The 17,961-nt window shown below is 39.0% G+C and overlaps 2 protein-coding genes across 3 annotated transcripts in view; both read right to left on the reverse strand.

Moving 5' to 3' along the window:
• Positions 1-1,775: 1,775 nt before the first annotated feature.
• Positions 1,776-8,421, reverse strand: C1H3orf38 (chromosome 1 C3orf38 homolog). Its single transcript, XM_035540358.2, has 3 exons — positions 8,194-8,421; positions 6,300-6,520; positions 1,776-3,312 (listed from the first exon to the last, which is right to left on the reverse strand). The coding sequence occupies exons 1-3, from the start codon at positions 8,324-8,326 to the stop codon at positions 2,737-2,739; spliced, it is 930 nt and encodes a 309-aa protein (XP_035396251.1). The 5' UTR covers positions 8,327-8,421; the 3' UTR covers positions 1,776-2,736.
• A 5,534-nt stretch (positions 8,422-13,955) lies between these two features.
• Positions 13,956-17,961, reverse strand: part of ZNF654 (zinc finger protein 654) — a 32,598-nt gene continuing 28,592 nt past the window's right edge. For both annotated transcript variants that reach the window (XM_035540356.2, XM_050710495.1), the window contains 2 exons: positions 14,528-16,826; positions 13,956-14,084 (listed from right to left, as the gene is read on the reverse strand). In XM_035540356.2, coding sequence (XP_035396249.1) covers positions 14,077-14,084; positions 14,528-16,826 — 2,307 coding nt within the window. In that variant the 3' untranslated portion in view covers positions 13,956-14,076. The remainder of the gene's footprint in view (positions 14,085-14,527; positions 16,827-17,961) is intronic.

A 17,961-nucleotide genomic window follows, 5' to 3' on the forward strand; every position in this document is an offset into this window, starting at 1 on the left:
TACTTCATCACTGAACAACAGCATCTGGAGCACATGACAAAATCACCTAGATAAATATTTCAAGTAAAGGTTTTCAGCTGTACTCCATTTACACAAGTCCTTATTCCTTAAAGTCCAGGTTAAAGTAAAAGTAGCTGCTCGAATTTACCTGCAGTTAGTGGTTTTCTACGCTTAAAAAGAATTCTGAACTCTCACTAAGGACACAAATGTAAATAATAATCAGAACAGAAAAGTAGCTGTGACATCCTGCTGTGCAGCAACACAACTGTGACCTGACAACTCTCCTGGGGCATGAAACAAGCATGCTTCTACGCACACGAAACCTGAAGGAGCAAATGCAGCGTCACCTCTCCGTCTGCCCTACGACCTGAGGTGGTGAGGCTGTAAAGAGCAGACACTGATCTGGTCTAAGCGATTTAAGGCAGCAACCTGGGATAACCGCTGCTATCTACATGTTATTTATGCGGGTTCTTACCAGCCTGATCAACACCAGAAGAGCAGCAACAGCACTACTAGATCTCACCAGTGAATTACACAGCACCTACTCCACCTCCGCAACAGAACAGGTATTAACAGACAGTGGTCACAAGGCTGTGACAGTACAACCCAAAACTTTTTGCATCCTTTGGGTAGGAGAACTGAAAGAGTAAGAAAAAGTTCATTAGCAACAAGCTTTAGTAAAAAGCTGACTGAGCACAATTCTCTGCACATTCATTACTTCAAAGTAACCGAGAATGAACATTTTAAATGTAAGAATCAATTAAAGCTGGTGTTTGATCACTTGTTTAATTCCAGAGAAGTTCAGGGTGGCACCACGAAATGAAATTCTCATCCGTGTTCCTTGTGCTGGCACTAGCACCCATGTGGCCAGCCTTGTTACGGAGCTGATCAGCCAGAAGAGTTTCCAAGGATGTTAGTTTTCCCTAGGATCAGTCCCCACTCCCTCTCGTTCAGAGTTAGCACTGTCGTTAATGCTGATACAAGGATGCAAGGACATCTGAACAGAGGAAGGGGACAGCCCACATCAACTTGCAGGAATAACACTACACCCTTAGTCGTGTTCAAATATAACACCCTCGCTAAAGTAGTAGTTACAGTGCCAGTTACAAATGGCACTTCTGCAAAAGGCAAAACATGTTGTTGAATCACAGATCTGCATGCTGAATGTTGAAGAAGTGCCCGGTTAGGCCCTTTGGCAGGCTTCTGTCCTCATCTTAAAAGGAATGCAGTTCTCAACATACGAGACAACTGCTTCTTCCGATATTTTAAATGTAGGTTGATGTTTATTTATTATTAACTAGTAGCTGACGAAGTCATACCTCAACTGTATATTGAGAAAGCACATTCCAACACACAGTATTTGAACTTTTGCTTAGAAATCATTGTAGTTTTTTTGTTTGTTTGTTTGCTAAAGAGAACTTTAGAATCAGACTGTTTGTAAAACAGTTTGGGGTACTTCCTGGTATATCACGGACCTGAACTTTCTTGTTTCCCTCCTCATCCACACAGAATTTTACCATTTGTCTTGACGTGTTTGTCAGAAAAACAAAAGAACTCTTCCCATGTTACAGGGAACGTTTCCCTTTTCACTACTTGTACTGGTGAAGCTACAAAATTAAAACAAAATTCCCAAGCAATCCAAGCAAAATGTTAGAGAAGGATTTTTTATCTGGTTTCACCATTAATAACTTATAATAATAATAATAAAAAAAAAAAGAGAACTGTAAAAAGTAGTCAAGTTCTACAATGCTAATTATTAATGCTAGGAAGTGGTATATGGATTATTTATTTATTTATATCACCTCTTGTTGTAAATTCCCACCATTAACAAATTGACTTCTAGTCAAGGTAATAAAGTATCCAGGAGTATACAAAGCTCCTATTTTGAGAAAATATACAAAAATCACAATTATTATATTAATCTCTGTTGTATGTATATACAAAATAATTATCACAGCATTTGGTTCAGACAGTGTTGTTGTAAGTCACGGAATCAACTATTTGATCCAAGAGAGTCAGTGCTAGAAATGGAATACTGGAAAACCATCTCAAAGCTGGAATTGTAAAGTAAGAGAAAGGAAAGCTTTTAACCTAAACAGAACAGAATTAAACAACGCTAACTTCCCTGCATCGTCCCATTAAATTACTACTACTGGTTAGTGAAGAAACCACGTTCAGAACATAAAAGGCAGCAATGTCCATTCACAGTATTTTGTGAGTTCCCTCCAAAAACTGCCAAAAGAGCAGACGGTTTTCTCGGGACTTTCAGAAGACATTAGACTTTTTAGATGTTCACCAGGCCCAATTTCAAAAAGCCAGAAGCAATGACTTTCTGTTACAACTCAGGAGTTTAAACTGGTTTCCTGAGGAGAAGCAACCTACAACTCGTGAGCTCCAGGTCATCCAGTTCATTATACACCGCAGCCTGCCCATATTCAAATGTAACCCATGTTCTGTAAGCAAGAATAACCAAAGTAATTTCATTCCTAACTTTAGTGAGTAGTAACCTAAAGTAATCTCAAATAATATTTTGAAAAGTTTGTTGGCTGTTACAAAGGTGCCTGAGAGCATCACCCGTATAAATACTTCAGACTCTTCATCTGTGTTTGTCATCAGGCAAATCTGACTCAAGAAAGAGACAACATCGCATGGCTGCAATCACTTCAATATTCAACCACACACAAGTGCTGTAGGCTTCCCCCTCACCCCCCAGTCCCTCAGTTGTGGAAGAACTGCTCAGAATTTATGAGGTTCAAACACAGCCAGTTCTTTCCCATCATACAGCTCCTGCAGTTGGTTTGACTCGTATTTTATGGAGGGTTTTTCAATTTGCACTCCAGGCTCCAGAGCATTCTGTCCAACGATTTTAAGGCTCACAATTTTTATTTTCCAGGTATTCCCCCTGATCGGACAGCTAATGAGTCCAAAAATTTGTTCAAAGATGCCCAAACAAACGTTGCCTCTATGTACCGTGCCAGCCACTGCTACCAGTACTAACCCATGCCGAGACATGACACATTTCAGTCCATCAGCATTCAAATTGGGGTTGAACAGAAGATATTCTTCTTTAACCAACGAGAGCAGACGAAGGCTCACCATTTCTGCACCAACATATTCTTCCATGTTTTTTTCTAACGTGTTGTAACAGAACTTCAGTTTGGCATCCTCCCAGAAATGCTGTGGTCCCCATTTTTCTTCAGATTTAACTCCCAAAGGATGTTGAGAATTCAGGAGTTCAAAGAACCATTGGCAGAATTCTTCTCCTAGATAGTGAACATCATCTTGAGGTGACTTGGATCTCTTTTCATGACTCTGCAATCAAGAAGATTTTTTTCTTAGAACTATTTAGCCTTAACATGTGAGTTCATCAGTTAGAACAGCCTAGAATTCATTTAAATTCTTCTTTTAAACATTCTATGTCTCCTTCAAACGTTCTGAGATGGAAAGGAAGAAAAACAATGCAGTAAAATCTCATTGTATTTTTAAGATGATAATTATCTAACAACTAGAGAATCAGAGTAGGTTCTTTGAAATACAGTTAGAACAGTCCTTCAGTTTTGTCTTGGTCTGCAATTTATAATCTAAGAGGGAAATCCTGGTTCTCCCCCTTTGGCAGGGGAAGTATTTTTAAACAATTTCTGTGAGATCAGAATTCTCACACTGAGAGAAAATTTTTCTGTGTAAAAAGTACACTGGCCTTCACATTTCCAAAAGAAGTTACAGAAAAAGAAGGATACAGAGCCGTACTTAAAAGTTAATCTCATATTAAAGGATAGCAATTCAATATAAAGTGCCTACAAATTAGCAAATATACTTTTTTTTCCCCTCTTTCATCTTGCCTTCAGTCTCTTCTTTTTTCCTACCTTTTAAGCTTGCAAATTGTGGCGTTCTCTGCACCTTCATACAGCCAGTAAGAACAAAAAGTACTTACAGGGAAATCACCTTTTGAATCAGCCACCTAACACCTGAAACTGACAGAATACTTCTGATTCATGGGGTATTTTAGCCATGACAGCACAACACGCTAACAAAACATGCAACCAATCCAAGCAGAACTGAAATTCAAAGGATTAATGCATTCCAGAACTTTCTCACCAGATCACGTGCCTGAATTCAGCATTTACTGTATGGCAGTAAAACTGCCGAAATCATCCAAAAGATGACGTTTGTAGCCTTCAGCCTATTTCTAACACAGAGAGGCCGGAATTCAACTAAGAGTGATGGGTGTAAAATTTTGAAGCCAAATGCACAGCAAGTAGCACAAACAAGTATCAGTTAGGAACCAACGATCATGTTACTAAATCCATACAAAAGAGGGTGGCAAATCAGTCCAAGAATTATATCAATAAATATGCACTGCATCATGTATTTTTTAATCACTAAAAATCATTTTTTAATCATTAAAAAAGTCTACTCCTTGCAGTCCTTCTTGTTATGTCTACATCCCCATGTAGAGGAACAGCAAAAATTAGGCATAAACTGTCAGGAAACTAATTGCTTTGCAATTAAATATTTAAGAAAGGTTTTTAAGTCGGTTATAAAAACACATTTGGTTTAGAAGACACTTCTTTCCAAAGGAAGTGTCATTGTAACAAAGGCACGAATCAGGTGCTCAAGTGTTGGTCTATTTATAATTTCTACACGTATGTAGTTCACTTATCCTCTGTTTTTTGTTTGTTTGTTTACAACTGGAATCATTTTTTACTCACGAAAAATCACTCAAACTTTCCAATGGAGGTCATGTGTCTCTACAACTGGAAGGTGAAAAGGTTTTTGAACAAAAACTAAATGTACAGTTGTTTTGATCAAAACCTATTCCTAGAATTAAGTATGAAAAGTTGGGAGGCTTCTATACGGAAATTCTGTAGTTGTTAAAAAGCAAACTTTAATTAATTCCTAATTCTGTTATGTAGGTTGCTGCTACCTGTGTCTTCAAAATAGTGAGGGTCACAAGAACTAAGGGAAAACAAAGGAAGATGTATATGATAAGTAAAACAGCTGAATTTAAACAATTAAAATTAAATTTAATTTAATACATTAAATAAACAACAAATTTAATAAATTAAATTTAATTTAATAAATTAAAATGAATTAAAAACAGCTGTCTTTAAGTACTTTGGAGAATTTAATTTGCTTACCTTCAATCACAAAACTTCACCATTGGTGAGTAATTAGAAAGTGTTCTTGCAAGAGCATTTTTTTTCCAAACATGCACACAAATTATTGTTTTAAAAGCAATTCTCAGCTAAAACATGATTTAAATCAGTTAATCCCTCAGAGAGAAAGAGCTGCATTAAATTATCAGCAGCTACAGAGCTCCAGCAGTCCAGCTGGTGGGGCTGTTGCCCATTATGTCTCTGGCATACAATAGCTGAAAGAGGAAGGCTATTTAGAACTTCGTGGTAAAGATCCAGGAATAATAAAACGCTCAAAGCTCATTACACCACAGCGATTTTGCTGCATGTCATTATTTTGAGCTTCAAAATAACCTGTAATAGCCAAAACATACTTAGTTTCACAACATTAAGTGTTACTACGATCAAGTAAAAAATGACATAGAGCTGGCACTGCTACAGACTTTACATTTCAACGACATGAAAATCCTCAAAAATTTATTCTGCACCCTATTAACTGCAAGACATAAGGAGCAGAGCTTACAGACAGAGCTATTTTGACTGCACTGTCTACAGAAATGGACCAAGGGCCCTTCCAAAGAAAGGGGTTTTCTCTCTGTTCCCTCCCTCCCCCACGGCATTTTAGACCCCGCTGCCAGATCTTTCACCCAGCGATCTACTCCTGATAGTGTCTCTGCTCCACACCGGGATGCGCCCCGCTGGTGGTACTGCCAATACCTGGTGTGGCTGGGCGAAGACTGAAAATCCCTGGCCCATCATAAAATTTCTGAGCACATCCATCACATTGAAAACTGACAAGGGACTATGCAGGACTTCCCTACCATTTACATTGTTTTCAGTTGTTCTCAAATCCACAGAATTATCTGTCAATACACCCCAATCCAGTACAATTTAAAAATTAAAAGTGTGAAGACTTCACATAGAGTTCAAATGCATTAATATGCTTTGCAAGACAGAGCAGAAGACTATGCTCTGCAAGCGACGCACTTGCCCAGACACCTATAAATGGTGTAATTAAACAAAAATAAAAAACAGGAAAAGAGATTCGGTATCTTTTTAAACACATGAAAAGTCTCCTTCTGGACATAGATCACAACATTTACAGTAGTTATCCTGCGAAAGCCAAGCTAAGCATCCACGGGTCTTTCAGAAAGTAGCACTCACCTCTGCGTGTGTTTTTCTCTCCCCTGACTCCGAGTCATTCGACAGGAGCTTCCCGTCCCAGTACTGCTTTACATAAGCAATGAGTTGATGTTTCTCAGAGGAAGGAGGCACTGCGATTCCTTGTACTGCCAAATATTTAAAAATTGTTTCTCGATAGACTTTTCTTCGTTTCAGAAGTTCTTCTACGTTTTGGCTGTAAACCAAAATGGCACTAATGGCTTCTGCAAGTGAAGAAAAGGAAGTTAACAGTTACTTCTCTCACCAACAAACTGCAAACCTCTGCTATTTCTTATGCTCCTGACCAGCACCTCCTAACAAAACACAACCCGAAGTGAAATGCAAATGGTTACACATAGATTCGTAAACTGAAATCTGAAATAACTAGATGAAAGTCACATTAGACACAGTATAGACCTGAAGCCTTCCAAACATGTTTAAGAACCAGTGGTGTTTTTACGGAAGAGCTAGCTACCTTATAATCCCTATTACCAGAATCAAGAACTGTTTGGAACCATGTATTATATGAGTTTGATGAAAAGGATGCACCTTTTTCTTCCAAATGAATTTATGAATATTCTTCAAGTAGGTTGAGATTTTCAAGCTCTTTAGAAACTCCAAGTGCCTCTAGAAGTATAAGGATTCTTGTACACAATGCATTTCACTCATAATTCCAGAGACACAACTAGCCTTCACTTCAAAATAAGTTGATTTGACTGTAACATGAAACTATTTAGGGTTTCCAGCTGCCATACAGCACCTTCACTAGCAGAAGCTAAGTTTAATTTCTTTCTCCATTTGAAGAGCTCTGGAATATTTTTTAATAAGCCATCTACCTGTCTTCTTGAAGGCAAGATTACACAGAGGAAGAAGAACCAGACAAATCTGTTATTGTTCTTCTGAGTATGGAATTTGAATCTTAGTTTCTGCATCAAATGGGTAGTTTATGTGATCCGGACAGAAAACATTGCTATTTTGAAGAATGTGCCGGTATTCAGATGTTTTCCGGGAACAGAAAATTAAAAGAAATGCGGAGAGGTAACCTCTGATTTCTCACATGCTGAACAACAATTCTAGCACAAGAAGTGCACAGTTTTTTAGACAATGCATAATTGTTTGTGAGAAGGAGGTTCCCTCTGCGCTCCTGAAGGATGATGGAAATGGAATCAAATCTGTTCTACCTCTGTACTAATCATATTTGTAATCCCAGGTTCATAAGAAACGTCACACTTAATAATACAACGATGGTGCACTGAAATGTAACTTTCAGAAATGTCCAGCTGTGAGATTCCGTAGCAAAATTAGGAAGACAAGCTGACATTCAGTTTTAAGGTAGTTGTGGCAGCCAGTTCTCACCTAAACTGAGGTGAGACAATTAACATCACATATATTAAAACTGCATAAATGTGAAAAGGCTACAAGCTGAAGTACAAAATTATTTTGTCTTTTATTTCACCCTATAAGCACTACAAAAGTAGATAAAACGTGAGGAAAAAAACTACAGGCATATGAACTTTTGAAGAAACACATTTGGCAAATCTTACTGGTTTGAGTTATACTGCAAAAGAAACGCATTCAAGGTTTTTGGATGAGCATGTTACAGGGCACCGCGCTGAGCAGCCTTCAAGTAACGCACATACAGATTTCAGTTTCAAGAATTAGATCTGACCATCAGGCTCCGAGGCGCAAACAGAGCACGGCCGCAGCCAGCCCCGGCGCTGCCCCTGCGGACCTCCTCCCACCGGAGGAGAAACCAGGCAGGGCCAGGCCCGAAGCGGCCGGCCGGAGGGGCACGGAGGGCCGCAACCCGCCGGCGCCCAGCTCCCCCCCCACACACCCCCACCCCCACCCCACACACCCCCACACCGCCGCCGGCCCGGGCAGGGGCTGCGGGCACCTTGACGGTTCTCCGGGTGGACCAGGCGGTTGGTGATGGTGTCCGTCAGCGCCAACAGCTCCTCGGTGCCGAGCAGCTCGAGCAGCTGGCGGCACCCGGCCTGCTCCCGCTCGCTCAGCCCCGCCGAGGCCATGGCCAGGCCCGGCCCGGCCCGGCCCCCACCAGGCCCAGCCGCCGCCGCCGCCCAGGCTCGGGCCCTTAGCGACGGCGGGCCCTAGCGACCGCCGCTTCCGGTACGGCGCCCCACGCCGTCCCCCAGCGCCGCCCCGGCAGTTGGCCCCCAGGCGCCGGGTGGAAACAACGGCTGGCACTTGAGTTCCGCCCGGCAGCACCGTGAGCCTTCCGCTGAGGAAGGAGCTGAGCCCATTAACTTACTCCTGCCCGAAATATTAGCGCGCCAAAGGAATTAAAACAAAATCCATTAACACTGACTGCTTGTACACTACCACACGCGTCAATGAATTTCCCAAGTACCTTATACATACATGGTATATACGTCCCCATTTTGGTAAACATTTCACCTGCAATGTGCACGTGCCATAGTACTGCAGATTTGAGAACCCTCGCCCTTATGCCAAACTTTGCATTTTTTATTTTTTTTTTTTGGCAAGGACCTTGTCAAAATTAGACAACATAGAAAATTAAAGCAAGTTTGCAGTCAAGGTTACACAGAAGTCACCGTTTTGCAGAGGACAGTCATAACCTGAGATCAAAACCCACGAAGAATTTACAGGACAGTGAATAATAAACAAGCCAGCATTTCCAGAGGACAGTTCTGAACTTTTCTGAAGCTGAAGAAAAAGCGATTAGGCTGCCTATATCTCTGGACTACAGCATTCAATGGAAGAGACAACACAGCAACAGAAAGGCATGCATCGCACCAGAAGTTACCAACCCCATTAGCAGCAGCGTTACCAGAAGCAAACAAGCTCACGAACAGCAGCAGCTGAGGCTCAACTCTGTATATTCGCACCAAGCAGCCCTCTCGAGAGGCATTTGGTGTATGTAGCACGGAGCCACTGAAGGATTTTAACCGTTTTATGATGGAGGAAAACAGACAACTCAAAGCAGAGATATCTTTGCACTGGCACAATAGCTGAGGGGTTAACCCCTTCAGCATTCTGAGGCCACTGTCCACCAAGGGATGATGTTGTCCCCTTGACACTACAATAAAATGAACACTGGTCCGCAGATTTCTTCAAACACCACATACAGATTTCCTTTGCAAGCTCTAATATATTCCTTCCGAGCTTTACTACTTCCATCTGTCGCGCCAACCTTACACTATTCTCTACATGGACATTAACGCACGCTAAGTGGGTGAGCCCCCTCCCACCAGGTCAGAAACTTCAAAAACCAGTCCTCCTTCCCAGAGATCCTAAGCCAATTACTCAACAAGCTCCCATTTGCCCATGCATTCTGATTGATTCCCTGCCAGGGTGCATCAGGCAGACAATACATGATACCTGTAAATTACTTATATGAGATAGTTAATTCCTGTTCCCCATGTATTTAGTTGACTAAATAAACAAACCTTTTTGAAGGTGATCAGGCCCAGTCAAACCCAAGAAGTGGGTTGCCTAGCGTCTAATATGGTTCAACCACTGGTTGAAGCTTTTTCTGCAGTAGCATGCCGTTCAGACTGATGACCAGAAACAGCTAATCCTCTCCCTCTCACACAGACATGCTTCCCTCTTCAGCAATTAGCGGTTTTAAAGAACTCGTAATACTGTGACTTCTTGAAGACTTATTTAAATAAATAGTGACTTAAGAGATCCCCATCTTCCCAGAACCAGTAGTCTGTTTTAATTTCCTTGGTCATCTTTGATATTCTTGAATAGACCTAGTCTATTAAAATCTGAATACCTGCACACCTGGAACATCAAGAGCTGGCAGCTTCAAACAGGTGATAAGCAATTACACACACATTACACAATAACTTAAAAACATTGCAGCAGTATTTTCAGAGTGATTCCCCAAAGGACAAGATCAATTTCTATCAACAACAAAGACAATGTTTTATTGAACAAACCTATGTACAGTACAAAAAAGTTTTTAAAATGAAACACTACTGTTGATTTATTGCAGTTTGATGGCTCAGTTTTAATTTGTACTCTTATATAAAATGCAAAGTAAAATAATTTAACATTCAACAAGGAAGCACAAATTTCCTTTCTTGCTGAACCTGTAACAGCTTTTACAAATTAACAGAGTCCCAAAATGCATATGCTGCATTTAATCAGAAAGGTGTTATACAGTACCAAATAAATTAAGAAAATAGTAACACTACCACCCTCTTTGAGTCTTTTGTCCATACCACTGGTGTTAAACAACAAAAGAAATGAGTACAGCTGAACCTCCAATGTGATATTAAAAATCACAAAGTTTAATGTTATAAATTATCCAAACTATACAATTTATATAGTTTCAATGAATATGGCTAAATAACCAAAGTACCAGTGACCTTTCCCACACAGATATGACCACTTTCAATTTTTATTTTTTCCATGAAAGGTGTCTACCAAGCAGCAACTCCTTGAAAATTGGAACTGGCATGATCTCTGCAGTGAACTGTAATCAGGTTAGAATAGACGATCTTAAAAGGAAAGTTTAAATCTTTAAATCCGAGTTAAAGTCACCTGAAGGAACATTATTAAAATATAATTATCAGCAATGAAATGCACAAACTTTGATCCAGCAAAGCTCCCATGTTCATATGTTTCATATGTAACTTCAGGTGACTTTAAGAAATTTGCATGCTTACATTACACATGTACTTCAGTGTTTACTGAATCAAAGTGATATATCCCGATGAATTATTTCCCATTATATCACAATGATTAATGGCTGGGACAAAACCTTTCAATTCTGGACTTGAAACCTTTTTTCAGCCCTAAAAGTTGCAGGCTTAGTAATAGGATACTCAACATCCTAAGGAATCCTAAAAAAGCATGTAGAATTATCCCACACACATTTAAATTATCTTTCTGCTCCTAATTAAAGTTGCTTTATACCGCACCTATCTGAGAATACCAACAGGTATTCGAGAACAGTTTAAAGAAAATACAGTGTCTTTTGTTTTGAAGTAAAATCATTACTGAAAACAAAACCGTTACAACCCCCTTGCTACTTCAAGTCAATTTAAAGTACTTTTGATAGGTGTTAGGTGATCTAATATTCACCTACATTAGAACTCAGTCTTCCAGATCTCTCAAGTGTGTATTCAGAACACGTGGTATAAACAAATGGTGGTGTCCAAGAAAAGCATTTTTGAACAAAAATGAGTTTAATACAGGTACAAAAAAATTATGGTCACAGTTTATGCACATACATAGATGCATTTATCTACACACTTTAAACCAAAAGAAAAAAACACAAGTCTTAATCATGTTTTTAAAGCATCTTCAAATACATGGAGCTCCAGGAAAAGGTAAAAAGCACCAAAGATTAAAGGTACACTTAAAAGACTTTACACAAACATTTGTCATATCTTACTCAATGATTTCTCGGATTTTTAAAGCCATAATACTTTATAATTGTCTTTTTTTTTTTTTTCCAAATATACCTAAGCAAATTTAACTGATTAGCAATGTTAAACAAAGAAAGGGGGAACCCAGGAACATTCGAGATGGTAATTGGGTCCTTAAAAACTACATGGTAATTTGAAGCAAGAAAAACGTCAAAAGTGCATTTGGCTAAGACAGTCCCCCTTATGTTGAAAAATTTTTAATGTATTTATATATGTAAATATTTATATATAGCGTGTATGCAATATATATGAATGATGCATTTAAATCACTTCTGCAACTGCAAAAAAAATTCTTTGGTGCCTCAAATGTCATAAAGATCTCTCAAAGTGGGCCAGCCATTGGTATTAATGTAATGTACACATACCTGTGATCATAATTTTATAACCTTTTATGTTAATCCAACTCAAAATTAAGGCAAAAAATTTCTAGAATTTAGAAAAAGCATGATTTTGAATTTGCATTTTTACCTCAGGAGAGGAAAAGGAAGCAGAATTAATGCAAATATCTGTAATTTCACAGAGAATTATTAGCAGAGGCATTACTGAACTATTAAGTTCCAGAACTATTTAACAGCCTATTTTACAATGAAACCCTTAGGTTTACAAGTGTGAGCCACTGCTACAATGAACAGATCTTCTATTTATGCCTTGATTTTTTACTTTTTTATTTTGAATTTTTGTGTATCTGTTGATTTAAGCAAGTTGATCATCCTACTACACCATCCATACATTGAGATGAACTAGTCAGTAAGCAAACCAGCTGAGCAGGAACAATTGGTCTTCGCTGTCCTACATTTCTGTGATGACTCCATCCATACACACCATTTTTCATCATTACTTTGTGGCTACAATCACATGAAAATTTTCACCTAATGACACAAAACAGGATCTCAAAAAACTTTTTATGGTGGCAAGGCAGAATAAGATAGTTATTAGAGGATAAATTAGCACAGTAATTAAACAGGGTGCATGTTTGCCACAACTCTGTTTGGGGCATGAAAAATCAAGAACTACAACAGCATCTTTTTGGTTTCCAAATATCCTGTCTTTCAATGATGATGTATAGAAGAGAGACTCAAATTTCTTATCTTCACAACATCCTTCCGATTATTTTTATGAACAGTCAGTTGCTGGATAAAGTGCTTAACATTGAAGTAAGTCCTTCACTAACTTCTGGGAAAGCTTATCTTTTCAAGAGATGCTGCTAGATAGGGTTGTACTATGTCTTAAGGCTGAGTTGATACGTTTTCTCCCTCCCTTGAGACAGTAAATAATTTGTTACAGTACTGAGCTGTGACCAGTCACCACTACGTAATACCACGTGTGGAAACAGGCTCTTCCAGATCTTTTCTAACTTGACATGCATGCTCTGGTTTTGTCTGTCTTCATTATTTCCCCTTTATTATAAAAGAAGCCTTCTGAAGTTCTTTTCAATCATACCAACAGCTGAAAGGACCTCTGTATTTGTATAAAATCAGTTTAACTCTGCCCTGTAGTGCATGTCTACCCCCTGCACATTCTGCATTGATTTTTCAGTCTGCTTCTGGTAATATCCACACAACTTCTGCATGTACTGCTTGTATTAGTCTTCCTGCACCTAAAACAGATGTTTTACGGGACATTCAACGTGTACTGTAACCATAGCCCTGAAAAGGGCTTCTCTTGCATGCATCTGATTTCCACTGTGCAGAACTTACTTAATATCACATCAATGCACTTTTTCTTTGCATGCTCTGCACTTCAAGATTTTTTTTGTTATTTATTGTTGTCAGTTTTGATATGAGAGCTTTCCATCCATCTTAGATTTCTTTCTACATTTTTCCTCTGAAAAAACACTGTTTGGTTCCTGTACACATTTATCTGTTTCATCATGAAGTGACACCTTCTTGAAAGACTCCTTCCAAGCTGTGTGGATGGACAGCCTTTAATCATACATTTTTTTATTTTTTAACTACAGCAGCTTGAAGAACCAGCTGTTTTTATTTCCATAAGGCAATTACTACCTCTGTTTTCTCTGCCTGCTCAGCTGTATGCATTGTTTTCTTTATACCTTTGTGCTAGAAAGACTGTGCCGCAAAGCTCCAATTATGCATTTGAAATGGATGTGGCTTTTTGGATAACTGGTACTTTGGGGATTTCGTAGCAACCTTTCTGGACTCAAAAACTGCAGAGCTCCTATTATTCCTCTGTGAGTTCTGTCTAGAAAATGTGCTTTGTCTTTATCAAGGTCATGTTTTTCTTTAGTAATTTGAGACTGCTTTATGATTTAAGGCCAACTGGGAAACAAACTGCTGCTTCTTCGTGTAGTGTTCTGACACCACTCCTTGTTTGATACATTTTCCCACAATGTTGAATCAGGCACCTGTGAAATAAAATGCATAGGTTAGTCTTCATTTTGTTCCCAATGTAAATCATTCTTCCTTTTGGAACATTGCTCACATGTTCCAACGTGTAGTTTCTAACACACAAAGACAGACAGGCTGAAATACTCTTCTCTGTTTTATAAGAATTCTTTCCCTTAGAGCTGCCCACCAATTTTCACCACCTCTTGCTTATTCTAAACAGCATGTCTAATTTGAACTTCCAAGTTAGTGCAATATTGTGTTCCAATGTTCAGGTCCCTATTGACTTCAGTGACCTTCCCCTCTTTAAATTCTAGCATACTGCAATTGCTCAGAAGTTGTGTGTCTCCTATCTGGCCTACCAGTTTGCCTGTTTTCAAGGACCACTATCCGGTCAGTATTTGCCTCCAAACCAACCAACCAACCCACCCACCCACCCACCCAGAAGGACTATAAGACTTACTTTCATCATCTGAATCGAATCCAAAGAGCGTCTGACACTTCTTTTGTGCAAGGTGAGCCTCAAGTGCTTCTGAATTACAGTAGATGGTCAAGCAGTTGCCACATCTAAATCTTTCTGTTGATTTGCTACAAAATTTGTCTTGTTCAGAGTGAGCATCTACTTTATCAGTCAACATTTTTCTACGTTTTGGCATACTAATGTATCGTTCATCAAGGTAACTTGGAGGCAAGGGTCTAACATATGGTTTTGTTAAGATGACACCATATGAAGTATTCTCTGTCTGATTTGGTTTAGAAGGTAACTGTGAGGCAGCAGCATTATTCTGTGGTATATCGTGACAGTTCTGTAAAACAGGTAACACCGACCCATTCTCTGTCCTTGTTTCATCTGCCACTCTGTCCAAAGGTGTTTCTGATGACTTTGATGATGTCTGATCCGGGTCGCTGTGCCCATTGACTAGTTGGTCACTGACAGCATTACAGTTCTCAGGATTTGGCTGTAACACAGGTGTCTTTTGGTCTATCGGAACTGTAGCACTCCCCTCAGATGAACTTTCATTTCCATTCTGGATTACATTGTTTGCTTTTTTCTCTACACTTTGAATGTATGTCTTTGGTTCTGTAGAATCCTTCCTTGCCTTCCAAGTTGGAATTGGTAAATCTACGGTTTCTTTTTCATTAATGGATTCGTCATCATCTTGATAACTACAAAGTTCTGAAGGGTCATCTGAAGAATCTTTTTCACTTGCGTCTTCTGAGCATTCTGGAGTTTTATTTAAATAATGTTGAGCCTCATGTTCATACAGCAAAGGGAGCTCCTCAAATAGCTCACAGCACTCTGCAAAATTACACTGAGCTTTAAAAACATTATGACTTTTTGTATGCTCTGCAAGCTCAGTTGACAGCTTAAATCTCTGATTACAATTAAAGTGTAAACAAAAGTAAACATTTGGATACACGTGTCTCTTCAGGTGGTCTATAAAATGTTGGGAATCAGCAAATTTTCTCTGACAGAACCGACATTTTCCTTTATTCCATTTCATTATGTGTTGCTGCACCTTCAAATCAGTTGGATGAGCTTTTCTTGCGTGTTTATTGAGGAATCTTATCTTTTTAAACACTCTAGCACAACCATTAGCAGGGCACTTAAAGCTTCCTTCCTGATCCATAGCATCAATGTCTTTTTGAGAACAAAAAGCTCCATTCACTTTATGTAGAATAGGTGACTCTTTACTGGAGCTCTCATCATCTTCAGGCAAACTTTCTGTACTTAAAGCATCAGGAATATTATTAAAACAGCTGTCGCAACTACTGTTTTCGGTAACATCATCCTGGTCACTTAGATGGTTTTCTACTGCATCAAATACCTGTTCAACATTCTCCTCTTCTGCAACTGCACTTGGAGCTATTGCAATCTCTGGTTCCTCTTCTTTAGAAACACCAGAATTCCCATTTTCAAGAGAGAGAGAAACATCAGAACATTCTAGTTCATTTAAAACAGGGGCCTGCTGATCAGCCTCAAGAACTGCAGCAAGATGTTGCCTTTCTATCTTTCTGACATGATTCTTTAAGTGCTTCAGCATAAGTCCCTTTTGCCTGAACTTTCTGGTGCAAAGTACACAGGAAAAACTGCCCTTTTTTTGGTGAGCTTGTGCATGTCTCACAATGTGATCACCAAGGAATTCCTTGTTGCATATCACACAGCGGTGGCTTGGTACAGTATTATCCAACATTTTAGATGCCTCTGGAGCTTCATGGTTCTTTTTGGCATTACCTTTGGACTGGGCTTCAGACAGGTCTTCAGAGTCAAGCTCCCCATTGCTTACATCTGCTGGACAGACATGCTCCTCACTCAGAGCCTTGTACTCTGTTAGCTTCTCTACATTTGCAGTAGAGTTTTCCAGTGTACTTTCACTTACGCCAACAAAGGCTTTATCCCCCAGTAATGCTAAACAATTCTGCTTGATCATCAAGAAATTCCAAAACTCAGGATCAAAAAACAGACCTTTTTTCAAAATTGGAAGCAATTCAAAACGCACACGGTTTTGAACAGAACTAGTGCATTCATTGTATTCTTCATCCGCACATTTATATAAATGTTCAACAGTGTAGTAAGATTCCAAGGTGCGTTCAAGAAAAAAGATTGAAAGCGCACAGATTCTGAGGATCTCCAAGTCATTTGGCAGAAAGTGAGCAATTGCTTTGTAAATAAGACTTTTCATACTGGGATCTTCACGGAGGTCCAACTGCAGGGCACATCCACATATCTCAACGCATATCTGAAGACCATCCTCACCGACCTGCAGAAAGGAAATTACAGTATACAGTACTGTATAAAGTTATTTTACTTATGGGATTATAGAAATCTACAGCTTGAAAGTCAAAAAAAATCTGAAGGTAGGAGGGGAGGCTGACAAACTAGTATAAACAGTGCCCAAACATCAATATCCCATGTATTTGTATTTGTCTACTTGCAAAATACTTAGGAGTTCAGAAAGCATGCTACTTGTAAACATTATTTGAAGTCATGTGCATTTTAAAACAATGCTTAAACAATGAATGACAGTATCTTCTTATCTGCACATTAACTAGGCTGTTTCACACTACAATTCTACAGTTACTCTCCATTTTGTACCTGCTTTAATTTAACTTGCATTGGAGAAAAATACAAGCTGTAAAATATTGCCCTTGATTTTCAACAATGACCACCAAGAAAACCATAACAACCCATGGCCAAGCATTCTAACAAGCCTGACTTTTCAGAATCAACGAGCTATATTTCCCTTTCCACACTTAAGGTTGGGGGCCTCTCTTGAACTTACATTTGGGAGGGATGTTCAGAAACATGCTGCCCAGCATATGGCAGATTAAAGAAAGAAAAGTTTCAGGGAAGTGTATGAATAATTAGAATCTACCTACATTTAAATGTGTGTTATAGTGGGTTATTAAATAGAATTCTATCACTGAGATGCAAATACAAATGAGATGCAACTCTTCCTAAAGCTACTACATCAAGTTATTCATGTTACCAAGAGCATTTTAGAATATATACTGAGATTAAAACCTTGAACAACAGAACCTTGAACTGCAAAACAGCACCCTTAACGAAATAATCTCTAATTTGTTTACCCAAATATTTAGGGTGCAGAATATGGAAAAGCTCTGTTCAACCAGGCCAATGATAAAAAACAACATTTGCTTGCAATCAGCTAGCACTCCTGAATGCAAAGGATCACATTTTACATTTTCTGCAGTTGCTCATGAAGTAAGACTAACACATACGTTGAAATATAGCACATTGGTCTGAAGCAAAATTATGTCGCCTTAGACTAGCTCTTCCTTCATGTTACGTTAAGCACTTTTTCACATCTGGTTAGAACTGGTGGAAAGATTCAGAACTTAAAAAGAGTGAGAGGCAGACAGAAAATATGGGTA

Source organism: Cygnus atratus, chromosome 1 (genome assembly GCF_013377495.2).
Source record: "Cygnus atratus isolate AKBS03 ecotype Queensland, Australia chromosome 1, CAtr_DNAZoo_HiC_assembly, whole genome shotgun sequence".
Taxonomy (NCBI): domain Eukaryota; kingdom Metazoa; phylum Chordata; class Aves; order Anseriformes; family Anatidae; genus Cygnus; species Cygnus atratus.

What these genes read in the sequence shown, in the direction of transcription:
- C1H3orf38 (XM_035540358.2), bottom strand. Translation starts at nt 8,326, where the DNA reads ATGGCCTCGGCGGGGCTGAGCGAGCGGGAGCAGGCCGGGTGCCGCCAG. An exon ending in CCACCCGGAGAACCGTCAAG is followed by an intron (nt 6,521 to 8,193) that starts GTGCCCGCAGCC and finishes CTTCACTTGCAG; the next exon opens with AAGCCATTAGTGCCATTTTG. An exon ending in AGAGAAAAACACACGCAGAG is followed by an intron (nt 3,313 to 6,299) that starts GTGAGTGCTACT and finishes TCTTGATTGCAG; the next exon opens with AGTCATGAAAAGAGATCCAA.